Here is a 25,688-nt window from a genome sequence, read left to right as displayed (position 1 = left end):
ACCAAAGAAGGTAAATTATTACAAGTTGAAAGCATCAGGCTGGGAATAGAGGGATAAATGCTTAATACCTACTTAGTTGGAGCTGCTCTTGCAAAAGGAGGGACCGTCCATAGGAGGAAGTCTGTGAACAGAGCAGAAATCAGAAATGGGAGGAGAGAAACAGGAAGGAGGGAAAGCCCACACGGGGAAATCCTAAATTGTAGAGAAGGAGGGGAAGGCAAAGAAGTTGGGGCAGGACATGGGCAGGATGACCTAAAAGTGCATCACTGAAGTTGCCTTGGGCATTTTTCCTGACACAGACCCCTGAGTCCTCTCTGACAGTAACATACTATTAAGCTGGGTAGCAAGGATGAGCGAAATTTTAAACTGGTAAAGGCATAGACCTTACTTGTCCCCTCCACCAATATTATTCTTTCAAACACATAAGCAACAACCACAAAAATTAAAAGAAAAGGAGAAGGCCCTCCCAACACCTTCCATGCTCAATCAATCAAGCTGCTTTCAGTAGGTATGCATTTCTTTCCTCCTCTGAACCACATGTCATTTTACCAAGCTTCATTTTAATTCCTCATCTTGTATTAAGAGAAATGACTTGCATCCACTGGCAATAGAATCCAGATATTTAGAGGTTCTTGCCACTGTGGTGCTTAAATTGAGATATGTCTTGAGGTCCATATTTGTAAATCCTATTCTGAGAAATGGTAATAAATAAAGCAGAAGATTGAAATTGAATTTTTGTTAAAGGACTTTAGGAGGAAAGCCATTACATGTCTGTCCAACTTAGGAGGATAGAACAGACATTTCACCCATGAAAAGCCAGCTCACTGTCTCCAGGATGACAGAGGGGAGCATGGAGGAGCAGGGGCACCTCTGGGAGTCCTGATTCTCAAGATGATGAGCCTGTGCTTTGGGAAATGGGTTACCAGGTAGACCCCAGAAAACACTGGTAGGATGGGAGTAAGAAATTTCTTAGTTAGAAACCTGTGTTGTTTTGAACAGATTTTACCAGCAGACAAAAGGCTAAAACTTGTCTGCACTTGGATTACCAAATGAAGTTATTTACATAATTTGTGTTGAACATTCCTCAAACGTAGATTTTAACAATGTAAATGGGCTTAATGGCTTCCAAAGTGACTTCAGGCTGATACAAGGAAGAATTTGTGTCCATGGGAAGGAGCCCTCTGAAAGACTAGCTCCAAAGTGCTAGGGCTTCAGTTCCTAAGGAAGAGGTGGAAGAGGTCCCCAGTACACGACCTCCAGGCTCTGTGGAGTCAAATACATAGGTCAGGCCATGAGAGGGGCCCATGCTAACGAAGGCCCTGAAGCTAAAGGTCCGTTAAGTCCACTTCTCCTTGGGAGATAGCCGTAGGGACTGCAAGAGCTTGTGTGGGCCCAGAATACTTTTTAATCCAGAATCTCAAGGTGCTGGTCACAAACCACAGGAACACATCAGAATGTCTATAGAATTCTAGGCTCTTTGACTCCTCTCATGCCACCTTTTTTTTAAAGGGTAAGTTTTTTTTCCTCTTATATTCCAAGTTTACATGACAGAATAGAGACAAAATTATGTTTTCTTCCCTCCTAAGAGATGTCAGTGAAATCTCCTGTTAACTTCATGTGTATGTGCCTCTGAGTTGGGGAGAAATTTTACCGAAGATAGATCAGAGGGGAGTTTTATCTCCCATACCCCTTCCTGGCTGGATGACCATCAACTCCCTTAAAATTCTCCCATTAGAATTCTTATATTTGTCATTCTCATCTAGGGAAAAGCCAAATGCGGGGTCCCTGGGTGGCTCTATTGATTGAGCATCTGGCTTTCAAACAGGCCATGATCCTGGAGTCTCAGGATTGAGCCCCAAGTTGGGCTCCATGATCAGTGAGGAGTGTGCTTCTCCCCCTCCCTCTCTCTCTCTCTCTCTTGCTCACTGTCTCTGTCAAATAAATAAATAAAATCTTAAAAAAAAAAAACTTTAGAGAAAAGCCAAATGTAACTTGTTAACAGCAGCATCCTGTAGGGTATCAGAGAAGGATATTGCATGGCTCCTGGGTGGTCTGGGAGCTGCAGAGCTACCTTGGTTGGCTTGCCTCTTTGGCTGACAGACCAGGATGGACAGACCAGGCTAGAGAGGTGGCCAATGGTTGGTCACCTTTGGAGCAGACACAGATCCTGTGGATAAGGTTGGTGTAGAAGAGAAAAAAAAAATCTTCCCTTCAACTCTTCTAGGTTCTTAACTAGGGCCCTGTATGAAAAGACAGATTAGCAGGACAAAAGCAAACAGACATCTATTAACATCTCACGTATACCTGGGAGAAACTCAGGGATGGGTAAACTCCAAGAGGTGGCTTAGAACTTGAGCTTGAATACCATCTTCTGCTAAAACAAAGGAAGACTGATGTGGAGGAGACCAGTTGTTGGAAGGGGACCAGTAAAAGTACTATAAGCAAGGGTGAGGTTTGTTGTTCAGATCTAAGTCAGTGCTGTCTCCATGGATGAGTGTCTTTTGATTTGGAGTCACCCTTCTCTTCCTGGTACAGAGCAGGGGGAGGAAGGCACCCTTGCAAATAGAGATTTTTTTTTTATAAGCATAATCTTCCCTTACAAAAGGGGAACTTCTGCTCTGTTTTCAGAGCTTCTGTGTCTGCTGTTTCTCAAGATAATCAGCTCAAAATAATCTTTATGGCAAAGAGGCATATTTCAGGGTAGCATATTCTGGTCTCCTACAGTGGCATTCCTGGGGCTTGAGCAAGAAGGGGAGGATAGGGATACCAAAAGACATGTATTTGAGGGAGAGTGTTGGCAAGAACACTGAAGGGCACAACCCCCACACACACTTGGGACACAGGCCTGGACATTTTGGAGAGATTGTTAGGGTGGACAAGCCAGCACAGCTCATCAGCATGCCAGTCCTGTCAATATATTCAGTGCCCAATCGGAAAAACCTTCTGGAAACTCAATCCAGCCCATACTCTTCTCAGGTGGTGAGTAATGTTACCATTATCATTGGAGTAATGATAACTGTGATGGCCCAAAAAACATGTATTGAGAACTTGGGGCCACCACTGCTCTAAGCACTTGATATATAGCCCATCTCATTTAAACATCATGACAACTTCGAGATATTATCCATCACTTGGTGGAGGGAGCATTGGGACACAGAAGGGCTAAGTTGCCTAAGGTCAACTAACAAGCAGTGGAACCAGGGCTGGAAGCATGCAGTCTGAAACCTGAGTCCAAGCCCAGGAACCACATCACTGGTGTCCCGTTGAAAGGCGGGAAGAATCTGTGGTGTCCCTACATTTTTACACCTACAACCTCAAGTGGCCTCCATAACAGCTCTAAGATGTAGGCATGTTGGTAGTAGGACTCCATCTTATAGGTGAGGAAGCTTTAAGCCTGGGAGGAAAGAGGAAAGTGACTTGATTAACACCATTCAGCTGGACTTTGGAGGAGGTAGAACAAGAATATTGGCCTCTGCTGCACAGTTCATTTTTCTGTAGTTTGTGGCCATCTCCATGCCAGCTCTACACACAGCCCAGGGAAGGAATGATTTAAGAGGCCCTGAACACTGGAGCCTTTGGATGATGAAGAGTGAGGAGAGGGAGAGAAATGATACTGGAAGCCAACTTCATTTTCTTCATACAACCCCTGCTAATAATGAAAAGACAAACAACCCAATTAAAAATTGGGCAAAGGATCTGAATAGACATTTCTCCAAAGAAGATATACAAATGGCCAATAAGCCCATGAAAAGATGCTCAACATAATTAGCCATCAGAGAAATGCAAATCACAACCAAAACAAGATGCTACTACACACCCACTAGAATGGCTGTAATCAAAAAGATGGACATTAACAAGGGTTAGTGAGAATGTGGAGAAATTAGGACCCTCATTACATTGCTGGTGGGAATATAAAATGACACAGCCACTTTGGAAAAGATTTAGCAGGACTTTGAGAGACTAAACATAGAGTGACCATATGACTCAGCGGTTTGCTCCCAGGTACATACCCAAGAGAAATGAAAATATGTCCAAGTTCATATAAACACCTGTACATGGAGGTTCATAGCAACATTATTCATAACAGCCAAAATGGACACAGCCCAAATGTCCATCAATGAATGAATGTATAAACAAAATGTAGATCAGTGTCCAGGTATAAAAAGCAATGGTGTACAAATACATGTTTCAATGTGGATAAACCTTGAAGATGTTATGCTAAGTGAAAGACGTCAAGCACAATGGGCCATATATTGTGTAATTCTGCTTATATGATATATCCAGAATAGGCAAATCCTATTTGACAGAAAGTAGATTAGTGATTGTAGTGATGAGGGGGCTGACTGGTCATTAGTATGGGATTTCTAGTTGGGTGGTGAAAATGTCCTAAAATTGATTGCGATGATGGTTGCATAACTCTGAACATACTAAAACCAATGAATTTTTACACTTTAAACAGGTGAATTATATAGTATGTGGGTTATATCTCAATAGAACTACTATATATTAAGGAAAACAAAAAAACAAAAAACAATAACCTTGGCCTACTAAGATTCCCTCTTCACCAAGATCTGATGTGATGCCCTGGCCTGTGTCCTGTGAGTTAACTCATTCCCTGTTTTGCACCCCTTCCATGTTCTGCTGGACTGTTTGCTGGGCATTCTACAGCATCTCCTAGTCTCTTTCAGACTTGGATCTTGATGATAATCATCTAGTAGTGACTTTGACCCCCTTCTTCTCTCTGTAGTTCATCCTCAAGGAAGCCCATGGATGCCCCCCTGACAGCTTGCCTTTGCCCTCAATACTCCTACTCATTTCCCACCCCAAGGATACTAGGCAGGCCCACTGGGTCACATGGTCAGGACCTGGACAGGACACTGGCCTTGGTCTGGGCTGGGTGAGGATTCAGGACAAAATTAATTAATTTCTCTTAATTTCTTTCTTACTTAATTAACCTTTATTGATCAGGAATAGTCCAGCAAACACAAGAAACTGATATTTGATGGTACAACATGCTCAGTTTTGACTATGTGAGTGACATCAAAGACTCACTCACACATCACCCTGGGTCCTCTTGGCCTGTGTGTCCTCACAGGAGAAAAGACTAGGGTGTTGAGCTGCCCCACAGTGAGTGAGGAAGACCAGCAGCCATCTTGCTTTCTACTCATCTTAACATCTTAGGAAGTGATAGTACTTGTTTTGTGGAGTATAAAAAAATGGCTTTCAAGTGAAAGTCAACTATACAACTGATAAGAGAATAAAAGATGGTGATGGTTGCTCACCAGAAATAAGTTTGAGACAAATTAGAAGGATTGACACGCTTAGCCTTAGTTTAGATTTGAGACCTGGTGATGTCGATTTTACACTCTATGCCAAGACAAGAAAATGCCATTCAAGAAATTTGTTCAGTAAGTGGTACAGGGGGTGGTGATTGGTTCATAAGGAGAAAACAGTTTTGGTGCATACCCGGAGGCTGCCTGTGATAGAAGGTGCACATGGGAACCCCAAAGCACCCTAGAGATTTAATTCAGAGATAAACCAGTAGTCTAGATAACATGCCTGAATTCATTAGTTGGGGGACTCAAAATTATTCCTCAAAAAAATGAGACCTGGGGTGGGTAGCCTAAGGAAGCATAGATCCTCCACTGGTGATGTCCCTGGCCCTGCAGCCTGGGACTGTGGTCTGTGCTGTAGGGAATCATAGGCTCTGAACACCAGAGCTGAAAGGAGCCTTAGAGATAGCCTTCCCCTCATTTATAGATGAGAAAACTGAGGTTTGGGGGAGTAGAGTGAGTGTGCCCAAATTGTGGGAGAAATGTAGCCTGTGGCCTTTCCTTACTAGAGAATAAAGTGGTTGATTCCTCCTTGGTATCTGTCAGCTTGTGCTAGAGGATGCCTCCTAGCTGGGTCCCAGCTGGACTGGTCATGACCACTGTAGGGTAGATTTGCATAATGAGCCAGGGTGCCAAGGAACAGCAGTCCCAGAAGCACAAGGGTGGTTTTGGGTTTGTGGGCAGAGAACTTGGGGAGACTCAGAGCTTCCTGGTGTCAAGTCCTATCTGATTTTCCTTTCTGTGCCTATCATGTCATATCTCTAGACTATTTCCATTTTTTTTCCTTCATTTCGTTCCTCCCTCCATCCCTCTTATGTCCTCTCTCCAGTCTTGTTCCACACATGCGCCCTCGTCCCCATGGCACTCATTAATGCATTCACATGTTCATTCAGCCATCAAACAGGAATTTGTCAGATGCTGACTGATGTGCTAGACCCAGTGCTGGGCAGTGGGGACACAGGATGACTTGGGTCTTGTCCCCATCGAGCTAATAGCCCAATAAAGAAAAGAACAAGTAATACTCCTACACACCGTGCTTGGGGGCACGCTCACAAAATCACAACTACAGTAAATTGTGCTTACACAAGGGTGTCCAAGTGCTACAAAAGCATACAACAGGTTGGCCCTGACGTGATGGGGACTTCCCTCAGGAGGCATTGGTTGAGGTAAGGCTGAAGTTGCAGAAGGAGGTAACTAGACAGAGGAGGAAGCAGTGTCCCAGGCAGGGACATAGCAAAGGCTCCAAAGCTGGGAGAAGAGAGAGAGGGGTCACCAGGAGCTGCAGAGATGATGGTGGTGCAGTGAGGCCTGCAAGCGAGGCCTGCAAGGCCTCAGAGCCATTTTAAGGTCCTGGATCTTATTCTGAGACCCAGTGGGAGCCCACACAGTGTTCAGGGGAATGACGTGCTCGGATCTCGGCACTCTGGCTTCTAAGTGGAGGCCGCATGGATGGAGCCATGGGGAGGTGGGTGCTGTGGTCCAAGTGGTAGGAGCTTGGAGTAATGCTGGAGGAGGTGGTAGCCTGGTGGTCATGGTGGGTATGCAGAGAAATGACTGCAATTGAGCCATAGTTAAGAGGCATCATTTGAAACCATAAGAGACTCTTACTCTAGGAAGCAAACTGAGGATTATGGGAAGGGAGGGGAGGGGAAGAGGGGATGGGGTCACTGGGTGATGGGCATTAAGGAGGGTATGTGATGTAATGAGCACTGGATGTTAGATGCAACTGATGAATCACTAAATTCTACCTCTGAAAATAATAATACACTACATGTTAGTTAAATTGATTTTAAATTTTAAAAAGGACATCATCTGCAGGACTTGGTGATGGATTGACTAGTGCCTAGGGAGCAGAGTGCTGAGGATGGCACCTGGATTTCCTTCTGGATCCTGCAGCTTCTTGTTCACTCTGAATGACTGAGGTGTGAGGGTAGAGGGAGGTACAGAAGCTGTGGGCATCTAAGGCACTTTTCAGAGACAGCTGCCCCCAGATGGTGCCTGGAGCATCTCGGGAAAAGTGGCTTTCATGTTATCATGCCACTCACTGTTCACACTCTAGTGACACAGCTGAAAACTCTCACTAGATTACTTTGGCTACAGACCTACTAATTCCTGAACAAAACTTTCTGCTGCTTTTGAGCAATAGCTGGCCTTTAAAAATGGCAGAATAAGGCTAGACCTTGAATATTTGAATTCTTGTAATGGTTTCCAAAGCCAGACCTACAAGTTAAGCCACCTGGGTCCAAGAGGAATATATTAGCACTTCCATTTCTCTAGAATTTCAAATGTCTCTCTCTATACACTTATCATCTGTAAACATTTATTCGTACAAGAACACGTACATATAATTTAAAATGGGTAAAATAAACCTATTAGAAGATGGGCTTCAACTGTTTTTTTCCAGATGAGAATGTATATCAAAACTGTTTAGAGGCCTCTGCCTACAAGAGATGATATAAAGGAACCAACCATGTTGGCTTTAGCTCCTGGCCTCCTCCACAACTCCCCACCTCCGCCAAGGTGGTGACTTCTGGCTCTCTTGCTTTCCCCCTGACCGACCAGCTCCTTGGTGATAAAGCGCTGGGGAGAGCATGGTCCAGGCAGTATCTGGAACATTAGATTCCCTCACCTCTTCCGAACATCCCTGGAACCACTACTCGGTGGTCTGAACTTTGGCCAGGCACATCCTAACTTCTCCTGGCCTCAGTCATAAAACCCAAAACCATAGACTCAGAATAGATATTAAATGACTTTAAGCCTATAGTTCCCAAACCTGGCTACCCATGTTTTTAAACACTCAGTGGTAACTGGATGGAGAATGTGACTCATAGGTCTGGGGTGGGGTCCAGGCATTTGTAATTTTAAAGTACCCCATTGGCGATTTGGAGGCAAAGCCAGGTTTGGGAACCAGCGATGTGGGTCAGTTTCTCATCTTGCCCTTGAAGGGAAGACTTGAGGCTCTGGAAAGTACAGAGGACATTCAGGGCGACCAGGAGACAGGCTGAGATCCAGCCGAAATTCTGGAAAATACCAACTTTTTGCCTAGCCTGATGACATACTTTCTATAGTCTTTAAGACTCTAATGAGGTATTGGAATATTTATGAAACATCATGAGTTGAATGAATGAAGTACATCAAAAGATGGAATTAAGCCAGCGTGCCCTTGAAGACTCTCTCACACTGGAACAATGGTGGAGAAATCAGAAATCATTCGTACCCACTGACATCACATCATGTCCCTCTTCTTCTAGGGCATCACTGTCCAAAGCAGAAAGGATGTGTCTTGTGATGCTCTTTGGCCTCCAGAGGCCCGGGAAGCGGCCGGCAGGCTTTGTGGCCCAGGGTGTGCTGCTACCACTCTATGTCCAGCTGCACAAGCAGAAAAACCTAGGAGTCATTCTCAGTCCTTCTGTCTTTGCCACATCCAATCCGTTGTTCAGGATTTTGCCCTTAAAAAGCTCTAATCTGTCAACTTCTGTTTCTACTCCAGTGCCCTAGCCAAAGCCACCAGCATTTCTCCCTGGGATGACCATTAGACCCTCCTGCTTCCTGTTTCCCCTCTCCTTGCTGCTTAAAGTGTGACTTTTTCAAATTCGTTTTCAGTGGCTTCTCATTGGGAATGAAGATCAGTTTCCTCGATGTGGTCTGCAGGGCCTGCTGGTGTGAGTCCTGCCTGCCCACCCAGCTTCATTTCAGGCTCTCCTCCTCCCTTCCACTCCTGCTCTGAGAGACAGCCACATGGCTGTTCCTTCAGTTCCCTGAATATTCCACTTACGTCAGTTGTTTGTGTGTGCTCCCATTCGGCGGCTCGTAAGAAAAATGACTCCGCTCACGATTCTGGAGTCTGGCGGTTTGGGCTGGGGTCAGCTAGGTGGTTCTTCTGCTCTTCACCGCACTAGTGGGCTCCTTCACACAGAGGTGGCATGTCAGTGGCTTGGCTGGAGGTGTCCGATCCAGTTGAGGCCCAAGGCGTGTGAGAGAGGCCAGGCCGGACCCCCTTCACCCCATGGCCCTTCGTCCACAGCTTCTTCACGGTGGCAGACTCAGGATCCCAGTAGGGAGAAAGTGAAAACTGGAAACTCTCCTAAGGCCTGGCAAAACATCGCTTCTAGTGCATTCTACTCATCAGTGCAAGTCCAACCCCAGCCCAGATCCAAGAGGATAGATCCCATCCTTTGGTGGGAGGAGCAGAAAAAGCCACATTAGAAAGGAGTGTGGAGGGGGGATCATTGCAGCCACCTTGAACACAGCCCGCCCCCCAGGCTCCCTGTACGCAAAGCCACTGCATCTGTGCTGGCTGCCCCTGCACTTAAGCTCTCGTCCACTCTCACCGTACCTGCCCCACATCAGAGATACTTTCTCTGAGCCTACGGTCCACATCCCTTGCTTGCACACTAGTTTTTCCAGCACTCTATTGCTTTCCTTCATAGGAATTAGCTCCATTTCTGAGCATGCATGCATCTGCCTGTGAGTATTTAATGTTTCCCTTGTAAGATCATCAGCTTCATGAGAACGAGTGATTTGCCTGTTGACGCTTCCCATGTCATTCCCATGCTAGAAAGTAGGCTCTGTGTGGAATTTCCTGGATGAATCAATGAATTAATACCGTTCCTGGAGTCACCACACCTTCTGGTGGCTGCCTCCCCACTTCCCGACAGTCACCAAGAGCTGTGCCATGGCTTCTCTGCAACCCCTGGGACTGCTCCCAGAGCTTGGAATGTGCTGTTTTCCTGGCCCATTTCAGCCCATCAGGAAGGCCTACTCCCCCCCTACCCCCCCGCCAGGGAGGAGCTCCAGGCCTGGAGCACTGTTCCAGGGTGGCAGTTCCCTCTCTTTTTCTTTCTTGGCATCAGAGATGTACGAAGTAGTCTTTCAACCCCACCTTCTTGTTCATTTCCCTTTGGTATCATTTCTTCCAGTCTCTGTAGGGCCTTGCCATTTAGGCTGATAAACAGTAGTAGTAGTTCTCCCTGGAATCAGCTGTACGTGGGACGCATGCAGCTCTTGCTTATGTCTGGCAGGATAAACTAGGTCTCTCCCTGTTTAAGGAGCTGCCCTTTTGCTTGCATACCTCTCAGGTAGACTAGGAGGCGAGGTGAATACCAGTCTTCTGGAATAGCCCTCGGCAGCTGCCTTAGTTCACCTGTGGTTGGTTTTTTTCTAAGGTATTCGGTTTACTCTCTTGAATGGCTTCGCTTCTACCATCTACACTCAGTGGCCATGGACAGACTCCACATTGACTTACCAACACTTAGGGCCAGCCCACAAGCTCTGCTGTGACCACTCCTGCCAACCTGGAGCAGAGCCTCCTGAGACTTGAGAAACTGAACTCACTGGCTCCTTCCAGTTCCCCTTGCAGTGCCACACCATCAGATGGCTTTGTGTGGCAGGAGGCTAACCTTGACTCCCTTAACAATGACACCCCTAACCTTGAGGGTATCATTGGTACCACTTGGGATCCACTGAGCTCCCCGGGCCTTGTATACACACCATGTCCTCCCCACTCACCCTGGCTATGGTGCAAGTCAGAGGCACAAGCTATGGCTGAGGAAATTCTGGAGGACCCGTGACCACAGGTCAGCTTCCCCTGCATGGGGGGGTCAGAGCTCCAGTGCTTACCAACTAAGGGCAGGCCTGGTATGGCATGTGCTTAGGTTGTGGTTCTGGCTCACCCGCTTACTGACTGTGGATTGTAAACAACTTAATCAACCTCTTGAGTTCTCAGTTTTCCTCATCTGTGAAGATTTCATGAGGAACTTTGTGTTTGGTGCTTGGTAGTAAGGATTTGGCTGGTCCTAGGTTCTGGAGCAGGCCGAGTGAAGACACTCACCTGTGTGTGTGTGTGTGGGGGGGGTGTCAGCAGAAGTAGAAGATGGGGGAAGGATAGAGCCGAGGGGAGCTCCCAGGACCTGCTCCAGGACTGCGGCTCTCCCTCAGGGCCCAAGGGATTGGGCTCAGTTTGCCTCCCACACTCACTGGGTATTTACATGTCCTCCTCTTCCTTCCTTCCTTCCTTCCTTCCTTCCTTCCTTCCTTCCTTCCTTCCTTCCTTCCTTCCCTCCTTCCCTCCTTCCTTCCTTCTCTCTCTCTCTCTCTCTCTTTCACTTTGAATCACCTCTTCCAGACTAGTTTGTAGCTTGAGTGTTTCAGTGACATCATTTTCTGTGTCATTCAAGATGTGCTGCTGCTGGTTGCTCATGATTATGACCCTGAATCCAGCCTGAGTCACTGGAGATGACAGGCTGAGGTGTCAACCAAGGCCACACAGGCACAGGATGATAACAGGAGTGTGTTCCAGGCAGAAGGGGTCTGTGATGATGCTACAGGTATCCAGGCCAGTGCCCAAACCTGGTGATTCACTCTAAGTTTGCTGGGTCCAGCAGAGGGCTGTACCATCAAGACACTAAATAGCCTGAGAGCTCCTTGCCTCTCCCCTGACCATACAGGAAGGGCTAAGTGGCTCTGAGTTAGTGCCCACTGAGTGTGCCAACTGGTATCCACATAGCAGAGCCCAGGGCAGGAAGCCAGTGACCCTGCCACACAGGACAGACATGCTGTCCTTGCCTCCCAGCCTGCCACACCATTTCCTACTCTTGTTTAAGAGGCTTGAGATCTGACCTGGCCCCTCAATTTTCTCAGCCCACTCACGGCAAGGAAGGGCATTTGACATCCCTTGTGAGCCGCATCGCACCCCCAGGGGCAATCTGGGACAATTTGGACAATCCTGACCTTGGTCTATCCAGACCTTGATCTGGACAGCTTACAGAAGACTGGCAGCAAGTCAGCGTGCCTGTGGGTTCCCTTCCAACCTGGCATTTCCATTCTTGTAACTGGGTTTCTGTTTTTTGCTGAGGCCCTTCATACACCTGCATTGCACTTGTGTATTCTGCTGCGGCTTGCATCACTCTCCTTAGCTCTTCAAAGTGGAATGTATAAAAAAAAAAAACAAAAAACAAAAAAAAAACAAAGTGGAATGTATCCTTCCCCATCTCTCTGTTGAATTATTTATTTATCTACCCATTTATTTTTATCACAGCTTTGTTGAGATAACCACATATCATGACTCACTCATTTAAAGTGTACAGCTCAAAGGTTTTTAGTATATTCAAAGAATCATTCAGCAATCACCTCAATCAGTATTAGAACATTATTATCACTCTAAAAGGAAACCCCATGCCCACTGGCAGCACCTCAACACCGCCCCCCCCTCCGCCCTAGGCAACCATGTAACTTTTGTACATGTTGTGATAATCCGAATTCATTCACTGGCATGTTGTCTGGCACAATTTGTTGAAAAGACTATTTCCCCCCATTGAGTTGTATTGGTACCCTTGTTGAAAGTCAGTCAGTTATAAATGTGAGAGTTTAATTCTAGACCCTCAACTCTAGCTTGTTGTCTGTCCTTATACCTGCATCACACTGTCTTGATTATATTGGCTTTGTGGTACATTTTGAAGTCAGAAGTGGAAGTCCTCCAGCTTTGTTCTTTTCAAGGTTTGTGGGGTTTTTTTGTTTTTGTTTTTTTTTAGTCTTTTATATTTCCACATGAATTTTAGAATCAGATTGTTAATTTCTGCAAAGACGCCATCTGGAGTTCTGATGGGGATTGTGTTGAGTCTTTAAATCAATTTGGGAAATATTGCCATCTTAACAATATTAGGTCCTTGAATCCATGAACATGGGATGTCTTTCCATTCATTCCCTGAATCTTGAAACTATCCAGTGCTCATACCTGTGCAACTCTATATCTTTGAATATTGTCCACCCTTGGAAATTCAGCCACCATGTTTTGCCCTGCAAGATCCTTTACCTCTATTCCGCATAGGCCTTTAGCCATATATGCCTCCCTGACTTGGCTTCCTTCCACTGTCAGCAGTGGCCATGCCAAACCATGGGGGCACCTAATAGTCAGGTCCCAAATCAAACTACTCTGGACCTCCCATTGGCTACCAGTCTCTTAGCTCACGGTCTCTTCCTTGAAAGTGAGGATGCATGGCTATGGGGAGAAATTTCCTTCTGTATCATTCCCCCCTATGGTGTAGAAATAGAAACAGAAGATAACACACTTCTGGATTTTGCCACCAAATTCAATCAGTAAAGACCCAGTGGTGGTATGCAAACTTGCAAGAGGGTCCCAGCATCCTGGGGTGGGGGGTGGTCTGGGAGACTAAAGGTAGAGTGGCTTGAAGTATCCCAGGGTGGAACATGCAGCATTGTCTGTGCTGACTGGGTCAGCTCACCAGTGCACTCTCATTATGGACAGGATCCTTGTGGCAGGACAGCAAAACTATTATATCTATAAAAACACCCCCAAGCCTTTTTTGACACATTTTGGTTAGGTTAGGTTAGTCTACAGTGCAGTAACAGACCAACCCTGAAATACAGTAAAATGTATTTCTCACTCATGCTAGGTTTCCTGACCATATTGCCTTTGGGCCTTGGGGAGGGACACTGGCCTCTAGGAGTTTCTCTGTTGGTCTGATACAGTCCTTGTGCCTTCAGGTGTGGCTCTGCGGGGGCAGCATGGAGGTCCTGCCTTGCTCACGAGTGGCCCACATCGAGCGGAAGAAGAAGCCCTACAACAGCAACATTGGCTTCTACACCAAGAGGAATGCTCTCCGGGTTGCCGAGGTCTGGATGGATGATTACAAGTCTCATGTGTACATAGCGTGGAACCTGCCACTGGAGGTAGGGCACAGCAGCCCTTCCCCGTCCCCCTGGACCAGTGATCCTATGTGTGATGGGTCACTGGTCCCTTTAATCAGTTGATGGTTGCTCCCCAGACAGATACTTACACCTGCAAAATTATAAGAGCATTTGGAGGGGGATTCACAGACGTCCAGGTGCTATAACCCCTCCTTCACGTGGGAACTGGTACAATAGAAATCTTGAAATCCATTTACAAAGAGTAGAAGGATCTTGTATTAATCCCAGTCATGTTACAATAATCCAGATGCCCTACTGCTGGGCCAGCCTTGTATCCAGGAGACTCTCGACCAAGGTTTTTGTTTTTGTTTTTTTTTTTCGACCAAGGTTTTTGGTACAAGCTCCGTCATTTGCTCTGACCTTCTACCCTCCCCTGGACCTCCAGCTGCCCCATGACATATGCCCCTACTATTTATTATCTGACTCTTCAAATCTCCTTTATACTCTGTCCAGAGTATAACCTAAGAAAACTCCTGTATTACTGAAGCCCCGTAAGAGCATTACATGGTGGCTGTGCACTAGCTTGGTTGGACCCTCTGCTCAGCCACTTACTAGTTCTGCAGTCTTGAACAAATCCACTTATTGCCTCTGTCCCTTATGTTCCTCACCTAAAAATAGCAATAATATCAAGTCCTCCATCCTAGGATGATCAGGAGAATTAAATCCAAAGTACTTGTATCAGTAGTAAGTATTAAAATACACAATCTAAGTACTAGCATACTCAGGTTAAGTCCTGAGTGCTAAAATACTCATTATATATACTTAGGTACATAGCACAGTGGGGTGACCAACACCCTGACCCATAGTTGGGTTTATTTCTTCAGTCAGAGTACCTGTGGGTATCTCAGCCGTGCCCTGAGTCGCCTGGAGTTGTTCCCACTGAGAATTGGCAGCCCCTATGTTTCAGGAGGCTGGAGCTCAGAGCAGCAGAAATGCAGTTGAATATGTGCATAAATTATAGATAAAGAGGATAAAATGAAGAATTTTTATCATGTTGTTATTGAAATAATGTTCTAAAGCATTGATAGTGCCCTTATGGCTGTATAGCACTTTATAGCTCTTGAGCCAGAAGTGATTTTACACACGATTATTTATATAAACATAAGTAACACTTGCTGAACACTTACTATGTCCATGACCCTTGGTGAGGTCCTTATTTGCAATATCTCATTTAGCCCCCATAACAACCTCATGACATAGGAACTTTCAGCCTCAGTTTCATCATCTGTAAAACTGGGATTGTTAACACTGAGGACAGAGCATAGCAACTATTAAGAGATCAATAAATGCTAGCTTGACATGGACCTGTTCTGATGTCCATTTTACAGATGGGCAAACTGAAGCTCTGGGAGGTTAAACGTGACTAGCTTAAGGTCCTACCCATAACACATGGCAGGGCAGGGATGTGAACTCACACCCGGATTCGACTCGCCCCACAGCTCTGTGGACGTCAGCGCAATCGGTACTGATTCCTGCTCGTGGGCGGGGAGTTGTGACCTCCTGGCTGTATTACTCGTTCCTAAGAGTTCAAGGCTGCTGGCTCTGTCCCCGCGCTTTGTCCATACAACCTCCCGTCCCTAATGCCAGTGGTACCCTCCGTGCTTTTGGAAAATTGACCGTTCGCTTCCATTATGCCAACCACGTTAGAACCAGGAGTTAAAATGTCACTGTCCAGCTTTGCCATTGAATTTTAAAGTCTTACATTGAAGAAGATTTTCCTTTAAAATCACCGTTTGGCTGTTGAAAGAAAAAACCTTGATGAAATAGCGTGAACTCTGCCTGGCTGCCCGCCATGGCACAGCATCCGGTGCCTCCCAGCCGCGGCCATCTTGTGGCGGAGTCTGTGGAGTCATATTTCAGCTACTTTATTTTCCCCTGTCAGCACACAGCGGCCCATTACAGGTTCATTTCTGTAAAAGCAGAGTGAATTATTCATTAGAACATCATTACAAGCTTTGCGATGGAAAATTATTTTCACTTCTGTGTATAATGAACTCCACAAAGCGCCAACAAAGGGAGAAATCATACATGTATGGAGAAGAAAGACAGGAGAGGTGGTTATAGGCATTTATTTCCTTGTCTTAATCAAATAATTCCTCTAATAATTGGCTCTGAGAGTTGCTGAGGATATGCAGGAGAGACAGAGCTGGGAACAGAGGTTGTCAACATCAGTATGTCCCGGGCTCCCTTTCGCACAGTGATAAGGATGGTTGACTTTGGGGGCTGTGATCTGCTCTGAGGGGATAGTGGTCTAGCTGGGGCTCTGATCAAGTGAGTCCCTATAAACCGGCAAGCATGCAGGACTTGGGGGTTTCTCTCTGATAGTTTCTTCAAAGGCTGCTCGTCCTCTCCTCTGGCCAGAGCTCCCCAGTCACTAATGCCCCTTGCTTCCCTCCTCTTTCAGAATCCAGGAATTGACATAGGTGATGTCTCCGAAAGAAGAGCCTTAAGGAAAAGTTTAAAGTGTAAGAATTTCCAGTGGTACCTGGACCACGTTTACCCAGAAATGAGAAGATACAATAACACCATTGCATACGGGGAGGTAATTAAGACTATGCATGCTCTCAGCTTGGATAGCTTTACAGTAAGCCGGGTGACTGCTTTGACGGGGAAAAATAGAGAACAGAGTCATTCATTCACTCACTCATTCATTCATTCATTCATTCATTCATTCATTCATTCAAGAGTGGTTTTTGGAGATATAGGACCTGACTGCAAGACTGTCACCAACTGGTGGGGGGACAACGTAATAAATGTTACAGTGGAGGCGTGGACCAAAGTCTCTGGTGGCCTGTTTTCCTAGGGATGTGGCGTGCATGGTCAGTTCTGTTTGGGACATTTTGATTTTGAGGTCCCTGGGACCTGTAAGTGAGACATTGAACAGGAAGTTGGCTAGAAAGACAGGCAATGACTGGAGCTGTCCATCACTTAGTGCTGGGGGCCAGAGCCACTTGCCACCAACAAAAGGGGAGATGCTCTTAAGTTGTCTATGATGAGATGACACATTGCCTCTCTAAACATTAGAACACATTAACTTTTCTCTTATTACAAATATTATTGTATTATATTATATTACAAATAAATATGCATTTTAGAAAATTTTGAAAGTAATAATAATAACAGTCAATACTTAGGATGTGCCGGGCACCATTCTAAGTGCTTTTCATGTATGAAATCATTCTACTCTCTCTTTATGAGGTAGAAGTATTATTTCCATTTTGTTGATAAAGAAGTTAAAACTTAGATGAATTAAATAAATTACCTAAGGTCTCAACCTATAAGCTATGAAGCCAGCCTTGAATGTAGGCATTCCAATTTCATAGATAATACATACATTTTGATATATGGTCTTCACTCTCTGTGTAGTTGTATTATAATAATACAAATATAAATAAATATATTTTAATATACACACATATATGTTCTTTTTATAAACACTTCTGTATCTATGTATTACTAAAGCCATGGTATCCACAGGTGTAATAATTTGAAGTAATGTTATATGAAGAATATTTTCCTATGTCATTTCTGCAGCATTAATAATAACTATATGATGTCGTTTCTGCAGCATTATAATAACTATTATGATACCTTTGTGTATGCTGTATTTTGCTTGAAAATATAGACATTTATGCTGTTTCCATTTTTAAAATATCGCAAGCACCACTGCTGAGAACATGCTTGTATATAAGCCTTGTTGCTTCCTTGAGTTGTATGTTTGGACGAGGAATCTATGGCACAGAGTCAGGTTAGGGCACAAGCAGCCAGATGCGCCGGATCCAGTGGAGATACCCCGCTAGTTCCAGCATTTGGACTTCACCGACTGTTTGCAGCTGCTCTGTGACAACCAGCCGGAAGCTAAGAAGGCTCTCTTTGACTTAGAGTGTTTCCTTTTTCTATAAATGTGTATTTTCCTACTTTATGCCTGATGCCTTCTATAGGAAGTAAATCAGTTCCAGGTTAAACCATCAGGGTGTGGGTGAGGTGTCCATCCTGAGCTGGAATCTGGGATGGGAAGCATGTGTCTTGCGGGGGCAGTCTATAGAACGATTAGGGGCCTATTAAGACTGAATCCATGGCACAGGGCTATAGGGAAGATTTAGGACAGTAGCTGGCACCCAGCTGTAACTGCTAACAGGTCCAAACTGCCTTATCTTTTCTTCTTCCAAACAAAAGCATGGTTTTGGGGTTTTTTGATTATCAAAGTAAGATCAAACAAAAGGAGTCCTCAAGAAACAACAAGCAGTGAATGGATTATTCCTAAGACAATTGGGTGAATTGCCTAGCTCTTTGGAAAAGAAAACAGTTTAGATTCTTACATATCCTGAAGTGTATTTCGGATGAACTATAGCGTTAAATGCAAGAAAAGAAACTGTAACAGAACCATATGGAAATGCATGTGCATCTGATCTCTGAAAGGGCTAGAGCTTTCTAAGAATGAAAACCCTGGAAGAAAATGCAAAGGAAATGGATAATGGATCTGAGCTTATAAATATTAAAATAACCTATATATCAACTGAATAGAGAAACAGTATGCCAAAGTAGAAGTATATATACCATAAATAGTATAGATTAATAGATACTATAATTAATATATAATGAGCTCTGTGAATGGTTTTAAATTTTAATAATTAATTTAAATAAGAAAATAAAACATCCCCAAAGAAAAATCAAGTAGAAGAGAAAAATACAAATGGTTAGAAAACACATGAAAAATTTTCATGGATTTCATCATCAAAGAAATTAAAATAGATTTTAAAATACATTGAGGTAGCTTCTTTGCTTCTACCAAATAAACAAAAATTCATTTTTGGAACATATTTTGGACCTCTGCCAGCAAGATCTTGGCTATATGAAAAGCCGCAAATCCTCTGGTGAGAGTGTAAATTGAAACAAGCTTTGTAAAAAGCAATTTGAACCACATGTATTAAAAGGCTTAATGATAGTCACACTTTCATCTCCACTCTTATCCGAAGCAAATAATTTGAAATGAGGACAAAGATTTGAGAGTAATTATTCATCTCAGTGACTTTTTTTTGGACCAAAAATGTTGAATCTAATTTGAAGTTTAGTTAAATATACCATTTTACTGGTTTGAAATATCTTGCAGCCATTTTAAAAGGTGTATACAAAAATTTAAGGACATGAAAAAAATGTTGATATGATTCTTCAGAAGAAAAGGTCAAGGGGACACCTGGGGGGTTCAGTTAGTTGAGCGTCTGACTCTTGATTTCCACTCATCATCTCAGGGTTGTGAGATCGAGCCCTGCTTTGGGCTCCACACTAGGCGTGGAATCTGCCTGAGATTCTCACTCGCCCTCTCCCTCTGCCCCCTCCCTGCCTGCTTGAGCACATGGATTCTCTCTCTCTCTCTCTCCTCTCTTAAAAAAAGAGTCAGAATTATAAAATGGAGTTGGCTGCTATTTTAGATTGAAATCAAGTGGGAAAATAGCAATGGGGAAATGGTGATGATGACTGTAGTTACCTCCAAATAGTGAGACAGGCAGTCTTTGTAGGGGTACTTTGTCATGTTTTCCCATTTTTTGCTGATGTTTATGTGATAATATTATGATTAGGAGAAAAACAGTATTAAAAAACAAAGAGTAGGGGATCCCTGGGTGGCTCAGTGGTTTAGCACCTGCCTTCAACCCAGGGCGTGATCCTGGAGTCCCGGGATTGAGTCCCACATCGGGCTCCCTGCATGGAGCCTGCTTCTCCCTCTGCCTGTGTCTCTGCTTCTCTCTCTCTCTCTCTCTCTCTCTCTCTCTCTGTGTGTGTGTGTGTGTGTGTGTCTCATGAATAAATAAATAAAATATTTAAAAAACAAACAAAAAAACAACCAAATAATAAAAATGGGGAAATTCCAGAAGATGGCAAGGGCACAGTTCCACAGGCTGTACACTGCACAGCTCTGGGGCCTGCCATTCACATGAAGCACAGTGTAAATAATGTCTCTGGAGCTGAACAGTGCTGTGGTCATGGAGTCAACATGGAGATTGCAGTCTGATTTTTGGAGAAGGGGAGACTTTTGTTTTTGCAAATCTCTCTATTTCTTTTAAGTAATAAATTCAATGCATACACTCTATATAAAATACAAAGGTAAAACAAAACTTATTCCAGATGCCAATTCCCAGATATGATATTGTTTATAATGTTGCTATAAACATGGGGGTGCATGTAACCCTTAGAATCTGTATTTTTGTATCTTTGGGTAAATACCTAATGGTGCAATTGTTGGGTCATAGGGTGGCTCTATTTTTAACTTTTTGAGGAAACTCCATACTGTTTTTCACAGTGGCTATACCAGTTTGCATTCCCATCAACAGTGTAGAAGTGTTTCCTTTTCTTCACATCCTTGCTAACACTTGTTGTTTCTTTTGTTATTAATTTTAGCCATTCTGATGGGTGCAAGGTGATATTTCATTGCGGTTTTGATGAAGAGTGGTGAATTTCCTGATGAAGAGTGAGAAGTGAAGTTGCTCATCTTCTCATGTGTCTATTAGCATTTGGGTGTCTTCTTTAGAAAAATGTCTATTAGTGTTTTCTACCCATTTCTTAACTGGATTATCTGGCTTTCATTTTCCTTGATTTTTAAATGTTTATTTACCTCTATTAGCCAGTATGTCTTAAAATAATTTTTAAAGAAAGACCCGTGGATACTTTATGTACTGACTCTTCCATGTGTGAGATAATTGCTTTCCTACCTGTAAAAGCAACTGCACAAAAACATTCACCACCAAGGCTTCTGCTAAAACTTCTGTGATTGGCTCCTGTTGTCCTTGTGGCCTGAAGTGCCTCTGCATCTAGTTTGGTTTTAGTCATCTTTTTTTCTTTTACCATTATTAATATGGAAGACAATACACATACGATATGCATTAAGCATACAGGTGTAACATGATAATATAAAACAAAAACCTAAGTAGCTACTACCTGGGTAAAAACTACAACATTTCCAGCGATACTTCCACTGACCCTTGGCTCACAAGTGCCTCATCTTCATATCTGAACCCTCAGATGGAGTGAAAATGTTCTCTTTGCTGCCTGCCAAAACTCAGTATTGCACTATCTCTTCCTTTGTCTATCTCTCCAGACTATGGATTGTTTCGGGGCAAAGACGGTTTTGTTTATCTTTACATTCACTAAACTTAGCACAGTCCCAGGCACGTAGCAGGCCCTTCATAAATAGTTATTAAGTTCCTGAATAATAGATTTATTTGCATAAACATTAAAAACAAAATTTAAATGCCTAACATTCTGAAATCATTATATGGAACAAATATGCCATAAAAAATATCCTTAATATATAAAGAGCTTTTATAAATCTACAATAAAACCACTTGAGATCCCAATGGAGAGATAAACAGATAATTCTCAAAAAGGGAAATAATTGCTAAACATGAAACATTCCAATTTACTATTAATTGTAAATTCATAAAAGCAAGATGTCTTTCTTCATCTCTCAACACAATATTTTTATTACCTGTAATTTTTATCTTATACTTTTTTTGAAAGCTTCATTAGACTTCATTAGGCACATTTTATCATGTTGCTCTTGTGGAGACATAAAAAGTGCATTGGTAGAGGTATTTCTAAGATTTAATTGTTTTCAACATTTTAACTCTTCTGAATTATTTTTTGACCAAGAAGTTGTCTAGGTTTTTCCATGTAATTTATCCTTTGCATAATTGAGAGCATTGACAATGAGCGGTTCCTCAAAGTATCTAAGAGAGAACTAAAATATGGTGTGGGGCTCCTAAGGTGGCTTTGCAATTCTTTGCAGATCACTTGCTTGGGACAGTTTGTGCAACACGTCTGATTCATTGCTTCTACTCCTCTGTACAAATTTTTGGTAACTTGGGTTTAAAACAATACCCCACTCTAACTCTGTTAGAGTTTTTCTTCTGAGCAGTGTGCTTTTGCTTTCTTCTCCAGCTTTACTGAGAGATAGCTGACATATAACATTCTATAAACTTAAGGTGTCTAATGCGTTAGTTTGATACACTTCCATACTGCAAAATGATCACTGCTATAGAGTTAGCTAATACCTCCATTACATCCTAAAATTACCATACCTTTTTTTTTTTTCTGCTAAGAACATTTAAGATGATCTCTCCACTTAGCAATTTTCATGTACTTAATATTGGCTATAATCACCATGCTGCATGTTAGATTCCCCAGAATCTAGCTTTGGGAGTTTGTACACTTTGACTAACAAAATATTTTTGAATGGTGAAATTCAAGACTCTTAAGTATTTACAGATCTTGTGGATCAGAATAGAAACTAGGTCAAAGCTTCCAGAAAGGCATCAGATAGCATATTTTAAGGACAATAAGGGATCCATACCTTTTGCTCCTGTAGTATGAGTTCTCAGATCATGTTCATAAGAAAACCTGTAATGAGAACAAAGCTTTATGTGCAAAGTTTCTCACTACTGTCAAAATTGAACAAAACTGGGTAGCCCAGGTGGCTCAGAAGTTTAGCACCACCTTCAGCCTAGGGCCTGATCCTGGAGACCAGGGATTGAGTCCCACCTCGGGCTCCCTGCATGGAGCCTGCTTCTCCCTCTGCCTCTCTCTCCCTCTGTCTCTGTGTCTCTCATGAATAAATAGATAAAATCTTTTTAAAAAATAACAAAATTGAACAAAGCTAAATTGTCTCAAAATTGGAAAAAATTAACTGATTGTCAGAAAGGATTGTGAACAAGTGTCACTTTCTTCTACATTTGTCAAGATATCTCAATAAGATGGTATTATTTTTGTAATCTTTAAAAAAAAAACAGCATAAAAACTCTGCTCCATTTTCTGAACCCAGACACAGTCTGGTCACACAAAAGCAAAAGGTCCGCTTTGGATAACCAGTGGGTGACTTATTATTCCTACGTCCCAACGTTCCCTGAGCTCCTCTTTTGCACTGGAGATGGAGGAGCTGTGTGTAAGCAAGGGCGAGAGGTGCCCCAGACAGAGGGCTGGTGCCCACGCCATGACTTGGTTTTTCTTGCTAAAATGATAACCTCACAGATTTGGGCCTTGGTCCTTACTTGGGGAGGGGTCATGTGGCCTTTACCTTGAGAAGTTGGAGCCAAGGGCTGGGCAGAAATTCTGCCGCGTGAGCTCTGACAGGTGATGTTTTGCTTATTCCTGCAGCTTCGAAACAACAAGGCAAAAGACGTCTGCTTGGACCAGGGGCCGCTGGAGAACCACACAGCAATACTGTACCCGTGCCATGGCTGGGGACCCCAGGTAGGAGCCCATTTCTGACCAGAAGGGAGTCAAATCACCAGGTCCCCCAAGGATTTGTGGGACTTCCCATAATGTCTGTTGTCTCCTATCTGTAGCTATTATGTGTTCTGAAATTTTAAGGAGAAGGTGAGGGGCTTTCCAGTTGTTCCACATGGCACTTAGGGAAATATTCATGAGTGTTTGCCTCAGCACAGATGTTAAGAGGAGCAGTGGGCACATTTCACACTGAAGAGAGAAAGTGAATAAATTGTGGAGTCATTTGCAAATAGGTGACTATATACTACATGTACATACATTGTAATTAGAACCAAATATGCCTGCCTACAACTTCAGAGAAATAGCAGATTTCCTCATGAGAACATGCTTGATTTGTTCATCCTGAAAGGCCACCAGCAGGTGGGTGGTGAGTATGACCAGGTCTGTAAGCGTTGATACAAGAGCCAACTGCTGACTCTGAAGGAGGAGTATGATTGCTGTAACATTTCAGAGAACACAAGTGTTCTCCGGTATCTCAGAAAAGCACACAAGATAATTCAAAAAGGGAAAATGACCAACCAACAAAGTTTTAAAAATACAGCCCAGTAAATGAATTTTCTTTGGCAATTTCATGCTAACCCAAGGTTTGTGTGCATGTGTGTGCACTCGTAAAAAGCTTAGCAGAAATTCTCTCAGACTGGGAGAAAATATATCCAAAAAATGTCATTAGACTTGAGATTCATAAAAAATTGAAAACATTTTTTTATGTCAACTAATAGTAATAAAAGACTGGTGACAGATGGGGAAGATATTTGTAATTCAATCCCAGAGGAGCACCAGACAGGTGATGCTAAGTCAGACTCACCAGTTCTCTCTCTGGGTCTCAGTCTGTTCGTCTGTAATAGGAAGACATTGGACAAAATGCCCTGTAAGCTCCCTTGGTCTTGCTCATTTCTGTGAACACACACATCCAGCTGCAAATTCACACTCACCGGTCATGCATATACACTCACACATGCCCTCCTAAAGGCTTATGGGTTTTACCCACTTGTGGTACTTTTGCTTCCCATTAAGCCAATACCTAAGAAGAGAACTGTATTCTTTCTCCTATCACAGCAGATGATTCTGAGAGTGACTCTCAGCCTCCCTCAGTGTATGACAGGTCTTCTGAAAATAGATAATGGGAAGGGTCAAATCCTGAGTCCTTTGGTCCCTGCAGCCCTTCTGGGAGGTAGACAGGCAGCATAGGGAAACTGAGGCACAGAGAAGCAAATGCCTGTGAGCAAAGGAGATTAGAATCCAGGCCCTCCAGCATGACCAAAATGCTTTAAATTCAAGCCCAACCCATGCACCTCAAGATGATTTACTGAGCCCTACAGTTGGCTAAAAGTGCCCGTGGGGAGCAAGAGAAAGACTGGGAAGCCTAGACCTGGTTCACTTCCTGATGGGCCTCCATGGAGAAGTGGGGCATTGACCCTAAAGGCAATAGGGACTAACGAATCCAGGGAGTGTCTCTATTCATGGATTCATTCACTCAGTGAGTTATTTCTTGATCACTTACTGCAGATGCCAGACACAAGTGTATGTGGCAGTGGATAAGATATAGCCCCTGTTCTCAGATGGTTTGCACTTGAGGGAAGAGACAAGGAAAGAGACAGGGAAAGCTACAGCATAGTGAGTGTGGAAAGAGCGGGGTGGCCCAGGGGGCCGGGGCACAGAAGGGGGGTGGGGAGGGAAGGAGGGAAGAGGAAGCCAAAGGGGATGGAGAGGTAGATCTCCCACGGCCTGATAGGGCATGCTTCTGGGCCCCACCCCCAGAGCTTTTGAGTCAGGGGGCCTGGTGGGAGCTGAGATGTTGCATTTCCAGCAAGTTCCCAGACAATGCAGTGATGCTGCCCTGAGAAGTTTGGGACTTGCCTCAGGGTCAGTAGAATACCACCGGGGATGGAATGATATGCTCCGATTGGGCTTAAACTCCTGGAGGAGTTCAGAGAGGGGTGTATGCGATGGAAACACCCGGCCTTGTGCCCCTGCTGACTCTCCAGCTTTTCCATCACAGAGTCTGGGGGTGACAAGGACCCTGGAAGCCCCGGTGACCTGGGAAATGGAGGTGGGGAGCCGTGGCTTACGGGGGGTGGTCAAGGCAGACATTTAGAAGTCTGCATCTTGGGATAGGCCAGATGACAAGCTGGCAATCCAGCACAACTGGTGTGGGGGGAGCTGGCTGGGAGGGGACATGGGGACAGGGTAGTATCGTGCCAGGAGGGCAGCAGGAGCCTGGATACTACACCTTGGAGACGTCCGCTTCAGAGCCATATTCCCGTATGTGACCGTTTGGGGAGATGTGAGGAGTGGCTGTTAGAAGAACACTCACTCCCAGGTTTCTCCATCCAGTCTTCCGAACAGGTTACATTTGGACTAAGTGCCTCCTAA

At 44.0% G+C, this 25,688-nt stretch overlaps 1 protein-coding gene across 1 annotated transcript in view; it reads left to right on the top strand.

The window, feature by feature from the left end:
* GALNT17 (polypeptide N-acetylgalactosaminyltransferase 17) overlaps positions 1-25,688 on the top strand; it is a 433,146-nt gene that overhangs the window by 381,917 nt on the left and 25,541 nt on the right. Inside the window, exons 7-9 of the mRNA XM_041750030.1 lie at positions 13,836-14,021; positions 16,444-16,581; positions 23,184-23,279. Coding sequence (XP_041605964.1) covers positions 13,836-14,021; positions 16,444-16,581; positions 23,184-23,279 — 420 coding nt within the window. The remainder of the gene's footprint in view (positions 1-13,835; positions 14,022-16,443; positions 16,582-23,183; positions 23,280-25,688) is intronic.

Source organism: Vulpes lagopus, chromosome 3, assembly GCF_018345385.1.
Source record: "Vulpes lagopus strain Blue_001 chromosome 3, ASM1834538v1, whole genome shotgun sequence".
NCBI lineage: Eukaryota > Metazoa > Chordata > Mammalia > Carnivora > Canidae > Vulpes > Vulpes lagopus.
The sequence above is the reverse complement of the archived record's forward strand: the minus strand, read 5'-3'. Positions and strand labels throughout refer to the sequence as shown.